At 33.7% G+C, this 13,165-nt stretch overlaps 3 protein-coding genes across 3 annotated transcripts; 2 read left to right on the top strand and 1 right to left on the bottom strand.

The window, feature by feature from the left end:
• The first annotated feature begins 250 nt into the window (after window positions 1-250).
• On the top strand, window positions 251-1,086 carry Tsp_01743 (hypothetical protein). The gene is made up of 5 exons (XM_003377481.1): window positions 251-304; window positions 427-502; window positions 529-613; window positions 644-764; window positions 937-1,086. Exons 1-5 carry the CDS (start codon window positions 251-253, stop codon window positions 1,084-1,086), a joined length of 486 nt encoding a protein of 161 aa, XP_003377529.1.
• A 652-nt stretch (window positions 1,087-1,738) lies between these two features.
• Tsp_01744 (putative homeobox domain protein) lies at window positions 1,739-8,761 on the top strand. The gene is made up of 23 exons (XM_003377480.1): window positions 1,739-1,783; window positions 1,997-2,063; window positions 2,348-2,356; window positions 2,531-2,652; window positions 2,723-2,801; window positions 2,890-2,976; window positions 3,115-3,402; window positions 3,468-3,595; window positions 3,715-3,790; window positions 3,853-3,980; window positions 4,052-4,118; window positions 4,192-4,322; window positions 4,391-4,502; window positions 4,723-4,877; window positions 5,087-5,168; window positions 5,410-5,537; window positions 5,573-5,590; window positions 6,022-6,060; window positions 7,027-7,186; window positions 7,250-7,434; window positions 7,583-7,757; window positions 7,921-8,564; window positions 8,627-8,761. The coding sequence occupies exons 1-23, from the start codon at window positions 1,739-1,741 to the stop codon at window positions 8,759-8,761; spliced, it is 3,060 nt and encodes a 1,019-aa protein (XP_003377528.1).
• A 726-nt stretch (window positions 8,762-9,487) lies between these two features.
• Tsp_01745 (TWiK family of potassium channels protein 7) lies at window positions 9,488-10,852 on the bottom strand. The gene is made up of 3 exons (XM_003377479.1): window positions 10,480-10,852; window positions 10,323-10,401; window positions 9,488-10,286 (listed from the first exon to the last, which is right to left on the bottom strand). Exons 1-3 carry the CDS (start codon window positions 10,850-10,852, stop codon window positions 9,488-9,490), a joined length of 1,251 nt encoding a protein of 416 aa, XP_003377527.1.
• Between the last annotated feature and the right edge of the window lie 2,313 nt (window positions 10,853-13,165).

Here is a 13,165-nt window from a genome sequence, read left to right as displayed (position 1 = left end):
GTACGTTGTATAATGAAAAGAAAGTACGGATGTGACGTACAATTGAATGAGCTTTTTATTCCATTTACTGCTTGCAAATAATGTAATAAAGCATGCAAATAAAATACCAGTGTCAAGTATTGGATAACGTTGTCTTGTATTTAATGAAAAGCTAGTAATGTAAAAATGAAATGACTGGTGACTGGAGAAAGAAATCGATCTGTTGCACTTCATATGCAGTTTTTGCGCTTCTACTGCTTGAACAGTTGGTATGAGTAGTAGTAGTAATAGCAGTGGTGGTGGTGGTGGTGGTGGTAGTACTTACGTACGAACGACGACAGCTTTGAATTTTATTCAGTGCTTGCTTGCTTGCTTATTTTTCATTCGTGAACAGTAAGCTCTGCACCTTATTGAACATGTTATTTAAGAATTTTTTTAATGATAAAGAAAATAGACACTCAAAATGGAGTTGTGAAAAAGAAATATCCGATAAGTGTGCGCACATTCGATGAAATTATACGCAGTTTAATGTTAATTGAAAGATTTCAGCTACTAAATGGCCAATCGTTTGCTTCAAGACTCTGGATTGGGAACTTAATTTTCAAAAATCGAACACAAATCAGTGCATGCATATGTATATATTTGTAGTGTATAGATAAATCAGTGTTGCACACATGTGTGCGGTGTCAGAAAAAATACAGTTTTGTTCTGCTTATGGTTTATCACGCTTGCGGAAAGAATGTGTAACGCTGTTGTTTGTGATGCTTGATGCTTGTTGTAGTCATGTTTCATGTTAAACAAAAGTTGACGAGAGAGCGAGAATTTAGGCTAATTGATTATTTAGCGTTTGTTTTTATTGTATCAGATTTTTGCATATATTTGCGTGCAGATTTTCAGGTCTGTAAATGTTATTTATTTATTTATTTATTATTTTGTAAACTAGAATTTCATTTTCAGCGTACTTTTCAATCCAGTCAGTATAGCTTTTGTGATTTGCTTGTTACAATTATCTTAATGGGAGCAGTATTTCTATTTGAATTGAAATCATCAATGCATCAAGAATGCACTTTTTCTGGTTTATTAATAGAAATTGCCATTTACAAGTAAGTTTTGTATAAATCTATATTATATGATTTGTATTTTTTACAACAGTTTGTAAAAGTTGTGATAAAGTTTGCTCGATTAGAAAATGCATGAACGCCTCGCATTATTTCTTTCTTGCATATCGATTTCGTCGAATGCATTTGACGTCATTGTCAATAATTTCACAGCATCGGTTTTACCCGCTTTAGATGCGTCAGGAAAAGCATAAAGCTGAAAAAAAATTTTTTTTTTCAAAATTCCATTTTTCCTTTTCTTTTTCTGTATAATTCATTTTTAATTATATTATCAAAATCAAAAATTGTATATCCATAGATTTCAGTTATCAGAAATTGATTTTTGATCGAATTTTTTTCTCTCTTTTGTTTCCCATCGTCACAATTGAAAATGCAAGCTTTACATCGGTTGCGTAGTTGCATGCTGTTCAAGCAAGCAATCAACTGGCATCGTTTTTGAACAGGATGGATTGCAGCTGGTGGTTGAGTCACCAAAATAGGATGACTACACTTTGTCATCAACATCATCGATAGTGTTGTGCTTGTGTGTCGTGTACTTTTTCGACATACCTGCACGGGCGGTTTGTTTTCGCATGTTGGTCTTTTTATCAGCACAATTGTAGTTGTATTATTTCTGTGTTATAATTTATTAAATTTGAAAAATGCAAATACATCTATCTAATATATCTTTGAAAGGAATTGTAAAAGTAAATTCACATTATCGCATCATGCTTTTACTCTGTTATCATATATCATGTACATATATCTGGTGAAACTTTTTTTTTTCAATAGAAACGATTGTTTTTCATATTATTTCATTATTTATCATCGTTTATTACTTTGGCTAGTGTGAGTGAAACGCGGTGATTCGTGAAATTGGGGTTCATTGCCGATAGTTATGTAAATTATTCTCATTTCAGAAGCCTCGTACGGTTCACATTCAACGTCAAAGTGGAATGTCTAAGATGGAAATTGACAACGAAAGAAGTAAGCATTATTATTATTAATAAAAAAATTGTTTATTCCATTCAGCTTGATGACAACATATAATGTAAAAAGCGGTTCTTTTTAAAACGTTCACCTATTTATTTAAACTAGATAAAATAGTAAAATTTGATTAATTTATTTTCTCTTTTCAAATGTACATTTGGTTATAAACAGTTGTGAAATGATAATGACGCATTTTTACGATTGAAAGTGAATACTCTGCTAGGGACATATTTAATTTCTTGCCAGATTATTATTATTAATCGAAGTATTACTTTTTATAGATGTAAAAGGTTTTTCTATGATGATGAGTGAAAATAGGTTTACAAAAACAGCAACAACATAATAATAATAATAGAATTGCAAAAATGTTCAAATGAGAATAAGTGAAATTTTTCAAATATTGAAATTGTGATGTAATTATTTATTTGCATTTGAAAATTATTGAAATATTTTTTCTTACAAAGCTTTGTTGCGCTTTACTGAAGAGGAAAGAGCGAAATTGATAAGTGTGTTTGAGTCGAACATGTATCCGACGACCGAAGAACGACGACGCTTGTCAGAAGAGTTGAACATCAGCTTTAAACGGGTTAGCTGAATATTTATTGTTTTTTAAATCGAATATGCAAATTATAATGTTGATTGATTAAATTTGTCAGATTTCAAGCTGGTTCAACGAACGGCGTCGAAGTCGTAGCAAACAACGAGCTGTTGTTTCGGATAATTGTGATGATTCAGGTTGGTGTTTGATTTCAATTTTTCCAGCATGTGCTTTTTACATACATTGTTACCGCGCTACATTGTTTTCTGTGTGTTGTTTGTTCAGAAATGGCTGCTGCTGCAACTGACAGAACCAACTCGAATGATGATGACGAACACCAGAACGCTTCGACAAAATTCGACACAAACAATAGTTAGTGATTTTATCTTTTGTAATTATGCATATTTGAATGTGAAATTTTTATTTTACCCATTTTTTCTTGAATTTTAAACTTGACAATTGGTCGGAAAATGTTTCTGATTCAGCCGACTGATTTATTTTGGATTTTAGCTTTGAATAAATCGACCCCGGTTGAATTGGTCGAACGGAAAAAGGAGAAACCGACATCTGGCAACGGCCGATCACGTGCATCAGTTGGCGACCAAGCTTCATCAGCATCCTTATCATCATCAGCATCCTCTTCATCATCATCATCTTCTTCATCTTCTATTCCTTCTTCATCACCTGTTTCACAGTTGTCCTCTTCGGCAAACGTTCAGAATAGTGAAGTTGCTCCTTCGTCGTCGTCGTCATCTTCTGCCTCAACTACTGCTTTGCCAATGCCCAAAGAAAAGGAAGGTACAAGTTGAAGTTTGTTTTCAGCTGTTGTTGTTGTTGTGTTTTTTATGTAAATTTATTTATAGCTTCTGAAAAGCGATTCTTCAACGATCAGCAACGATTCGTTTTGGAAAGTGTTTTCCAAAAATCGAAGTACATCACATCAGCAGAGCAATGCAAACTTGCGCGAAAGTTGAACGTCGGCACGGAAAAGGTATATATGTATATATATGCTTTTTGAATATTCTGTAATAATGATTCAGTACAATTTTATTTGTCAATATCTGCTGGTTTAATATTTCATTTATTTATTTATTTATTTATTTGAAATAGGTTATCAATTGGTTCAATCATCGACGTAAGCTTTATCGCGTTGCAGCTTTCAAAATAGCCGGAGATTTGGGCGAACGTGAGTTTTATTGTGTTTGTTCGATTTGTGTTTATTTATTTGTTTGTTTGTTTGCTTTTTAGCTGAAATGTTTTCCAAATTGCAACCAATCCAGTTGATGAAATTTTTGGATATTTACACTCGCCCATCCTCACCTACTCAGAAAGAAATAACCGAATTGGCCGGCTACTTTAATACTTCTGAGAAAAAAGTACATTATACATATATATATAATTAAAAACAATATCCGCAATTTTTTTAAAAAAAATTGTTGTTGTTCAGATTCGATCATGGTTCAAGAAACGCTCGACAGTAGAGGACAAGTCGCAGAAGAATCAACAGACAGGAGGTGAACGGTTATTTGAAATCAAAAGTGGAAAAAAATTAATTGTAATTTTTTAAATATACAAATAATTTCTCAGTTCTTGAAGATGGGCGTCAGTTGAACGAGAGCGAAATTGACTTTTTGGAATGTTGTCGCTTGTACTTGAAGAAGAAAACGAAGCGGAAAATTGAAAGAATTGCCATCTTGTTGAACATGACTAGCAGTCAGGTAAGTTTTATTCATGGGTGGTGGTTATTTTTTTTATTCATTGAAATTTTTTTTCTTTTCAAATGCAGCAACTAAGGAAAAAGAAAAATAATTTGTTGTTGATAATGTATCCGTTGTTGCTTTTTAAGGTTTCTGATTGGATTGCCTCGAATTCGTCGGCTACAACTCACGATGGGGAAGGTATGAATTTTTATTTTTTCTGTCATATAATATCAATAAAAGTGAATGATTTTTATGATAATTATTGCTGCTTTAATAAACTTTCTCAACAATAGAAAATTGATACTTTTGATAAAGAAAATGTGTCATATGATCTGTTATTGCATTGCATTGCGCACAGCTAGCTAGCTCTTAATTTGAAGTGTTAGAAGAGAAGATGTAAAATGTATGTTTTATTTAGCCTGTACCAACACCAACACCAACACCAACAGCTATAATGACAAATTGACACCGGATCAATTGTGCACGCTGTCCCAGTTCTTTCAACTGGAAAAGTATCCTTCTGGTCGTCAGTTCAAACAATTGGCTAAAACGTTGAATCTCTCTGAACGTAAGGTATGTGTTCCCATGCCTGGAACGATGGCATTCCCTTATATTACTAAACAACATATCAATTCATAATCATCAATTATGAAGTTATTGTTTTTTGAACTTTATTTTCTAGCTTGTTTGTTTGTTGAGCATGATTATTTAACTGTAAACATCCATGTGTGCTGCATGTGTAGAATTTGAAATAAACTTACTTTGCACTTTCAATTGTTTAGGTGAAAAATTGGTTCACCGAGCAACGTCGCAGTCAAGAGAAGAATGCAAATTGTACTTTGGATGAAGAAGATGACAACTGCCGTAAGTAGCATGCACTGTGAACATGTTTCAGTTTTCTGTATAGCTAGCTAGCTGGCAATTTAATATTTATTTGTTCAAGCGTATATGAAGTTGGTTGGACGGAGAGAGAGAATGATGACTTTCAATTTTAGCTATTTTAATAATCGATCAGTAGAACAACTTGTTTATCATGTTTTACTTTTTCACATTTTTCATAATATGTACTTGAAATTGTTTTTGAGGAAAAAGTTTTTACTTTTAGCTATGGTTGTTCCAGTTTATCCGGAACGTGTAAATTCCAGCATTAATAGCAACGACAATGCAGTCGCTTGTGCTCAGAATGCAATGATGCACTCTGTGGCTAGCACATTACGTGTTTCGAAGTCATGGGTATGTTTTATTAATAATTTATTTAAAAATTTCAGCACCTCCCCCCTCTCATAGTATAGTCACACACATAACACATACTTGTTTAGTTTATCATGTGATGTATGTTCGAACTTTGACCATTTGGTTGGCTTAATGAAAAAAATTTCAAGTGGTCAAACATAAATGTCATTTGCAATTTTATTAATTCGTTGTTATTTATCTTTCTAAAATTGTTTCAAAATAGTTTTTTGCATTGTTTGCTTATTTTTAGATTGAAAAGTGGTATTATGATAATGTCGAAAGTAACTGAAGCTGCCTCCCAAGTCAGGACTGTTGCAAATGTATACATGAGTATTTTCCTGTAATTTCGGGTTATTCAGATTAATCGCTGTTTTTTTCTGCATCTGTTGATTATTGCGGCTCTTTTTCACGCTCACATTTGTGCTGTATGCTTAATATTAAAGTTTTTTGTTTGTATTGATTTTTATTTGAAAATTTTTTTAAGCTAAACAGCTTCAAAAACTGCCTTGACAATGTAAAGCTTGTATTTATTTACTTGCAATAATTATGTGCATTACTTTCAGCTTTTCAATTGAATATTGTCAAGTAGTTGGCAGTCCAGCTGAAATTAAGTTCTTTTAGTACTTTTAATGATTAATTTAATGGGAACAATTTTAAATGATTAATTTGATTGTTCAAAATCGAATAAAAGCAAATGGAAATAAAGATAACAATCAATTTAAACAGCTGATTTGAAACAGAAAAATAACATTATCATCATCATATATTACAAACATTTAAGAATATAACTGTTGTATATGAGAAACGCAACTCCAATAATATTCTACGGTTGTTTAGTAAATTAAAAATTTTTTTGAGAATGGAATGTTAAAATTCATAACAATAACCGCTTAATTATCATGAAACAATGCTGACTTTATTTGAAAAATATTTAATGTAAATCAACAATTCGAACTTAGCATATTATTGTTCAATTAATTTTAAATTTAATACTATTGTGATTTACACTTTTTAATACCCTTTTTCATTGTATGATTTTCAACAATATGTTCAATTTTCATTTTAAGTCATTCAAGTTAACCTTACTGTAATTTGTTACTGTAAATTTCAGTGACCTATTCTAATGTTTAGTTTAAAATTCGGCCTTCATTAGTGTCACTTGTCCACGAGTATTGGTAAGTAAATTAAAATTTTGATTTTATACATTTAATTTATGTTAATTTATTATTTATTTGGTTGCATGCAAAGGTTGCTTTGGTTTTGAAAACGTTCATAAAATTATTATGTTACACGTGTTCTTACCGTAAAGGATTCGATTGAAATAAAAGAAAAAAAACTGTTGAATCAAATGAAAAATCTTATAATGTGTTGGTTCTTTAAAGTTTCATGTTTCTAGTACAGTATTATAATTTAAGTATCAGTTACGGTTTATTCTTCTGTGAGATTTATGAGTTCTCAATGGAGATTTTTGGTGTTTTTAATTGCATAGGAAACAATGCTTCAAGCGTCAAAGGTCAGGAAAACGAATTCTACTAACCGCCCCACAGCGAAGTTAAATCGAACCAGGCCACCGATACCCAATGCAGAGATTCTCGATAAAGTTGCCCCGTTGTTATCAGATAAGTTTAACGACAATCCGTCGAAGAAAAGTAAAACAAAACACTTTGTTTTATAATTATTTATGAAATATTTAATATTATATATTTATTTAGTATTCGATAAATCGGTGAGATATCAGCAACTTCGATCGAATAATAAGATGCTTGTTCATGCTTACCGAATAACAAAAGAAAAGTATGCGGAACGGCAAATTCAGATTCGTGAATTTCAAAAACGTGAATTTCATCTTTTGGAAATTGCGAGCAAGCGTGAGAAATTGGCAGCACAAGTTTTAGAGGTAAAAATTATTATTTTAGTTTGTTTATTTATTACATTTATGTGGCAATTGAATTAACGTTTTATTTTTCGTTTTGAATATCTTCAATGATGAAAGTCTGAATGATAAAAACTGATTTGCTTTTTATTGATTTATTCAATTTATTTAGAGTGTAAAAAAAATTGAAGAAAATATTATCGATGCAATTGTTGAATTTGGAGATGGTAGTGTGGAATTGACGAAACTGCTGCAAACAAGCATTCAACAAGTGAAAGCAAGCAAGGAAATTTTGGAAAGTATGAAAACGTGTACAAGCTCGCTGTTGGAGAGTGCTTTGAAGCAAGGTGAGAAAGGCGATTATGTTTATACTTGAGCAAATTTTTTTAAAAATACTTCTATGAATATAATGTGATGATGATTTTTTTAGTAATTTATTTTATTTGACAAAATCATAAATTGATTAATATAAACACGATGAACAATAAATTAATTAAGCATACTTTTAAGAAGAAGAAAATGAAAAGCAAATGACACGTGTTGATGAAGGTGAAGACGATAAAGTATCCGATTGTGTTGCACAAGCTGCATCTGGATCAAACTACAGAAGCACTCAAACTGCAGGCAAAATAAAGCGTAAATTGCCGAAGAAAGATACAAGTGATGAAAGAAAATTTCAACAGGCAGCTGTGGAAAGAAATGTTGGTGAGAAAGATGAGAAACAATCTGCAAATGCTGGAACAGAGTTTCATTGCAAAGCAGAAGAAGATATTTGCTCTGCGGTGAAAAAAAGTTCACAAAATCCGATGGATAAGAAGCATGGTGAAGGAACAATTGGAAGTAATGCAGAAAATGATCCTGAAACAAATGCTCTTCTGTGCTTCGACGACAATGCAGACGAAATGTTGCTAAGCAAAGTGACTTTGCGAAAAGGTAAAACTGCCAGAAGTTCAACATGTCCACAGGAGGATAGAATTTTAAAAGAAAGACTGGATGTTAACGTGATGAAGAATAATAATGTACAATCAAATTCAGTTGTTGAAGATGTTAAGCCATCTTCGAAGGTAGTAATGACCAAAGATAATGGCAAGCATTCGAAAAATATCAATGAACATCGTGTGCAATATAAAAATGTAGAAAACAATCCCAGTGAAGTAAATTGGAATTATCATATTAATTATTATTATTATTTTTAATTGATTTATTTTAATTTCAGTGTACATCTGAAAATATGGAAAAGAAGAGTGACACTTTGCGACGTATTCAAGATCAGCCGATTAAAACAAGTCCAAGAAACAGAACATCCCGTTACACCCTTCGGAAAACTGTACGTGTCAATTACCGTTGCTGAATTTCTTTTTTTGTGAGAATTTTTTTAAATGTTTGCTTTTTGACAATCACAGCTTCCTTCCACACTCGTTGCTTTATCATCTGTCTGTGGGCTTTCAGAGCTACAGATATTTTTATACAAAGTAAAAAAATGTGCTTGCTTTGTCATGGAAATGTTTTTTTAATAATACATCTTTTCTCATTGATGATGTTATTGAAGAAATGTGAAAATAATAATTGAAAATTGTATATTATTTCTGTGTATTGGTTTTAAATTTGAAAGCCTTCACTTTTGCGTCTCTTTAAGTGAATGGAATATTTGCTTGTAATTAAAAAATGTGTAATTCCTTACATTTTGTTTTCAAATTAGATTTTATTATTGTCGAATTTGAACAAACGGCACAGAGATGATTTTGATTGACTCAGCGCTAGTGTGAAAAATGGTCCCGAATAACAATAATAATTATGATGATGATGATGATGATGATGGCTATTATTATTATTATTAATTATTATTACTATTATAAATGCACACACTTGCGCTATACCTGAGAGTTTATGAATTCAAAAAAGAAAAGAAAAGTGCAATTGTACAATAAATAACAGATTCATTGATTCAGATTATTAACGGATTGTTCAAGTTTACACAACCAGTTGTGGAGCTTTGTTTTTTGCCAGATGAACAAATTCGAGCAGATTGCCAGGAAACAGAAGGGAGAAAGGTGATATTTGCATGCAAATGCCCATGTTATAGAAAAAAGCGGCGACGTCTTTTAGCTTTGGGTGAAGAGGCAGAGGTGGTGGTGGTGATCACTTTTGGACAACGTTGACAATGACAATATTTGCAAGAGCGATTCTCATAGGCACTGTCCACACTTGAAACGCTTTCACTGCTCCAATCAATGTACCGTATGCGGCGGATATCTTTCGGTATGAAGGGCACTTGGTGTTTCGTCAAGTAGACGTCGTGCAGGATGAAGCCGTTCTTCAACTGCTCGCCAGTTAGACCATTTCTGTATCTGGCCAGCATCTGATTGTACCATTCGCCCACGTAAATTACCTTGCCGCCGACGATCGCTAGCGCGGTCCGGGCGTCTTGGATCTTCCGGCCGAAGTAGTGGATCTTTCTTATGTATTGCACGCCGACCAGATCAATGCACATGGTGGTAATGACCAGGCCGAGAATGACGTAGAGCAGAATGCCAGCCATATTTGTACCCCGTTTTGGTACCAGATCACCGAAACCGATCGTGGTCATGGTGATGAAGGAAAAATAGAATGCTTCGAAATAGTTCCACATCTCGGTGCTGCAGAACAAAAATCCACCCAGTGCAGTGTAGCCGACCAGGATGACAATCACCACCGACGCCGGCACAGTGCCGCCTTCCAGTTCAAGCATGCGTTTCTGTTTGCACTGCTCACAGACCAGGAACGACGTGCTGTGCTCTTTGCCCCGACCAGTTAGCCGCTTCTTCCACCTGGCGAATCGTTCCCGCAATTTGAACTTCAACTCCAAATAACGCTCATACTGCCAGACGAGATATTCGCTGAAAAATTTCCCAATATCCGCTATAGTGACCAACGTCAACGGGATACCGAACAAGGCGAAGCATATGCAAACCGCCCGACCGGTCAGAGTCACCGGAGCAGGATTGCCGAAGCCTGAAATTCTATTCATCTCAAACCAAGAATGAAATAAAATAAAAACAAGCAAAATTATGAAACCACTTTCCCACCCACCTATTGTTGTGACCACGGTGACGGCAAAAAATACCGCTGCCGAAAAGCTCCACTCGTCGATTGTACGATTTTCTGCAATTTCTTTGGCAGTCAAGTAGTGCTTGTGGAACGACGTGAACAACAGATCGGTGAAATTGTCGAACGACCTGGCAGCCAACGTTTCAAACTCGACTTGTTCATTGTCGGTATGATTTTTGGCCAGATTCCAAATTTGGCGTATCAAAACCAGACGACTGGCTTCAATTTCATTCAAACTGTACCGCTTCATCAGTCGTTCGTGGGGCAGTTCAATCCGGTGAAAAATGGCAGCTCCGATCATTGTATAAACAACGGTAATGAATATGAGTCCAATGTGAGGCAAAATTACTCGCATTTTCTACAAATATTTCAATGTAGAGATAAGTAAATTTTAATAAATACACTACAAATTCAAATTGTCACTTGTATACCGTTCTCCAATTGTCAGTGCTTGAGCTGATTACATCGTCGTCGTCGTCGTCGTCGTCCTCTTCATCCTGATAGTTGGATGTTGAGGGAAATTTGATGGCCAATTCAGAAGGTGATGTAGTGGAGTCGTCGACTGTTGTTGGTACCTTGACATCAGCTGGATCGGTGGTTTTGTACATTGGTTCGTCATCTTCGTCAATGAACTCGATCAACTCTTCCGGATTGGCAATATCATTTGCTTTACGGTTGGACTTGTTGTATTCGTGTTTTTTCTACAAAGATAAAATAAAATAGAAAAAAAAACAAAAAGATCCACAGCTGTAAAGCTCAACAGGTGATATAAGTATCAGTGACAAGTCACAGAAAGGCTTTCAAGCCAGGTTACATTGCAAAGCAAAGATTAATTTAAGAGAAAAATGGAAATTAAAAAATTGCTAATATACTCGACAACATACTTTAGTTCGAATTTTATGGTGAACAAAAGAAAAAATAAACACTCATGTATAGAAGAGAAATGAAATCTAGCAGCAAGTTGGAGCTTTTTCTTTGCAATGCGATTTCCACTGAGCGGTACGGATAAAAGAGAAACAACAGCCGACAAATTCGACGCTTTCACGATTGAAATTAGCATCTGGCTAAACGATGGCGGTGAATTTGCCAGAGGCCAAAAGCGAGTGACCTTAACGCTTTCAAGCGCCTGTTTCTACGCATTTGCTGTCTGACACCCAATAAATCATCATTAACATGCTTGACAAATTGTTGCAGCTGTTTCAACGATAATCGTTCTCAGTTTACAATTAAACGTTTGCTGTTTAAGCAAAATATTCAACTCCACTTACGTCAAATTTGGATCCCACGTCTAATATAATGGCAGTTTCTACTTTGTGTTCCATCTTTGAATTAATAAAACCGCTGTTAATTGCAAAGCGGCAAAGAAAGCCAGAAAGCAAGCAAGCAGGCAAGCAAGCAAGCAAGCAAGCAAGAAAGAAAGAAACAGAGAGGTTTTAATAATTGCTGAACTGAAAGCAATAATTTACACGTTTTCCCATTCGACTTGCATACCTTCGCTCTTTTATCCGATCTGCTTGCTTTATTGATCGTGCAAAACAGCATTGGCAGATGTGTTTGGTTTGGAATGGTCTGGAAATTGCCCCTGACGTGTACAGGGGTTAGCGGTTTCAAGTTGATCAGAGAGGCACCGGGGGAACTGATTGTTCAACCAGATTAAAATCAGATGAATCAGAAAACGGAAATCACTTCACTACCCTTGTGGCTTTTGGTCAACCGTTAATTTTTACTTTTCACCTATGAATGAAATACCCTGATGTTTTTGCAGGTACTTGCTCATCAAAAAAGAACAATCAGAAATAGCATCCATTCGTTGAAATTTTCATTTTCAAAACAGATCAATCTACTTCGGAGAGGCAAAAACTCAACTGGCATATTTCAAAAATGCCCAGGCGTTGAGAAAAATTTTTCTTTCAGAAAAATTTTATTAAATTCTTTTCGAACACAATTTATCATATGAATGAAGTGAAAGTAATAAAGGTAGGCTTCTTTTTTTTTCTTCTACAATATCTACCTGGAATAAGATCAATAGTTGGAATGACATTCTTTTAAAAGAACTTTAAACCTGTTAGAAGCACAAAAAATCTGGATATGCACCGGACACGTGGAAATTTTCCATTTTTTATACTTTAAGTTTTCTTTTCCAAGAAACATAGACATTTGAACCTCAAGAACAATCCAAAAGCATTCATTGCTCGTTGAAATGAACAATATTAATTCAAAATTCAGTATATAATATCAGTTTATTCAAATTTGCTATATTATACTAATTATTATTATCAATAATAATCATTATGTGGTAAAAAACTGAGTGCATTTATTATGCAAAGAATGAACACATTCTTGACATTTGATGAACAAACATTACTCTGAAATATGCTACTTATCATGTAAAGCATTTTTAATAAACAAATATATTTTAATAAAAAACGGGGTTGTTCAATTTAAAAATATTATAAAGTTATAAATTCAAAGGAAAACTTGAAAAGTATAACGGATTAACGGATGCCATGCTATTTGATTTCATATTCAACAATTTAGAATTTTTTTCAGTATAATAAAATGCATTAAAATTATTTACCTTTCTTCTTTGGAATTTTTGTTTTATTGTATGAAAATTCCAAAAAATTAAATTTACTAAAAAAAGAACAGCAACTATTATTTCAGACAA

Source organism: Trichinella spiralis (genome assembly GCF_000181795.1).
Source record: "Trichinella spiralis strain ISS 195 chromosome Unknown Scfld4, whole genome shotgun sequence".
NCBI classification, from domain to species: domain Eukaryota; kingdom Metazoa; phylum Nematoda; class Enoplea; order Trichinellida; family Trichinellidae; genus Trichinella; species Trichinella spiralis.
The sequence above is the reverse complement of the archived record's forward strand: the minus strand, read 5'-3'. Positions and strand labels throughout refer to the sequence as shown.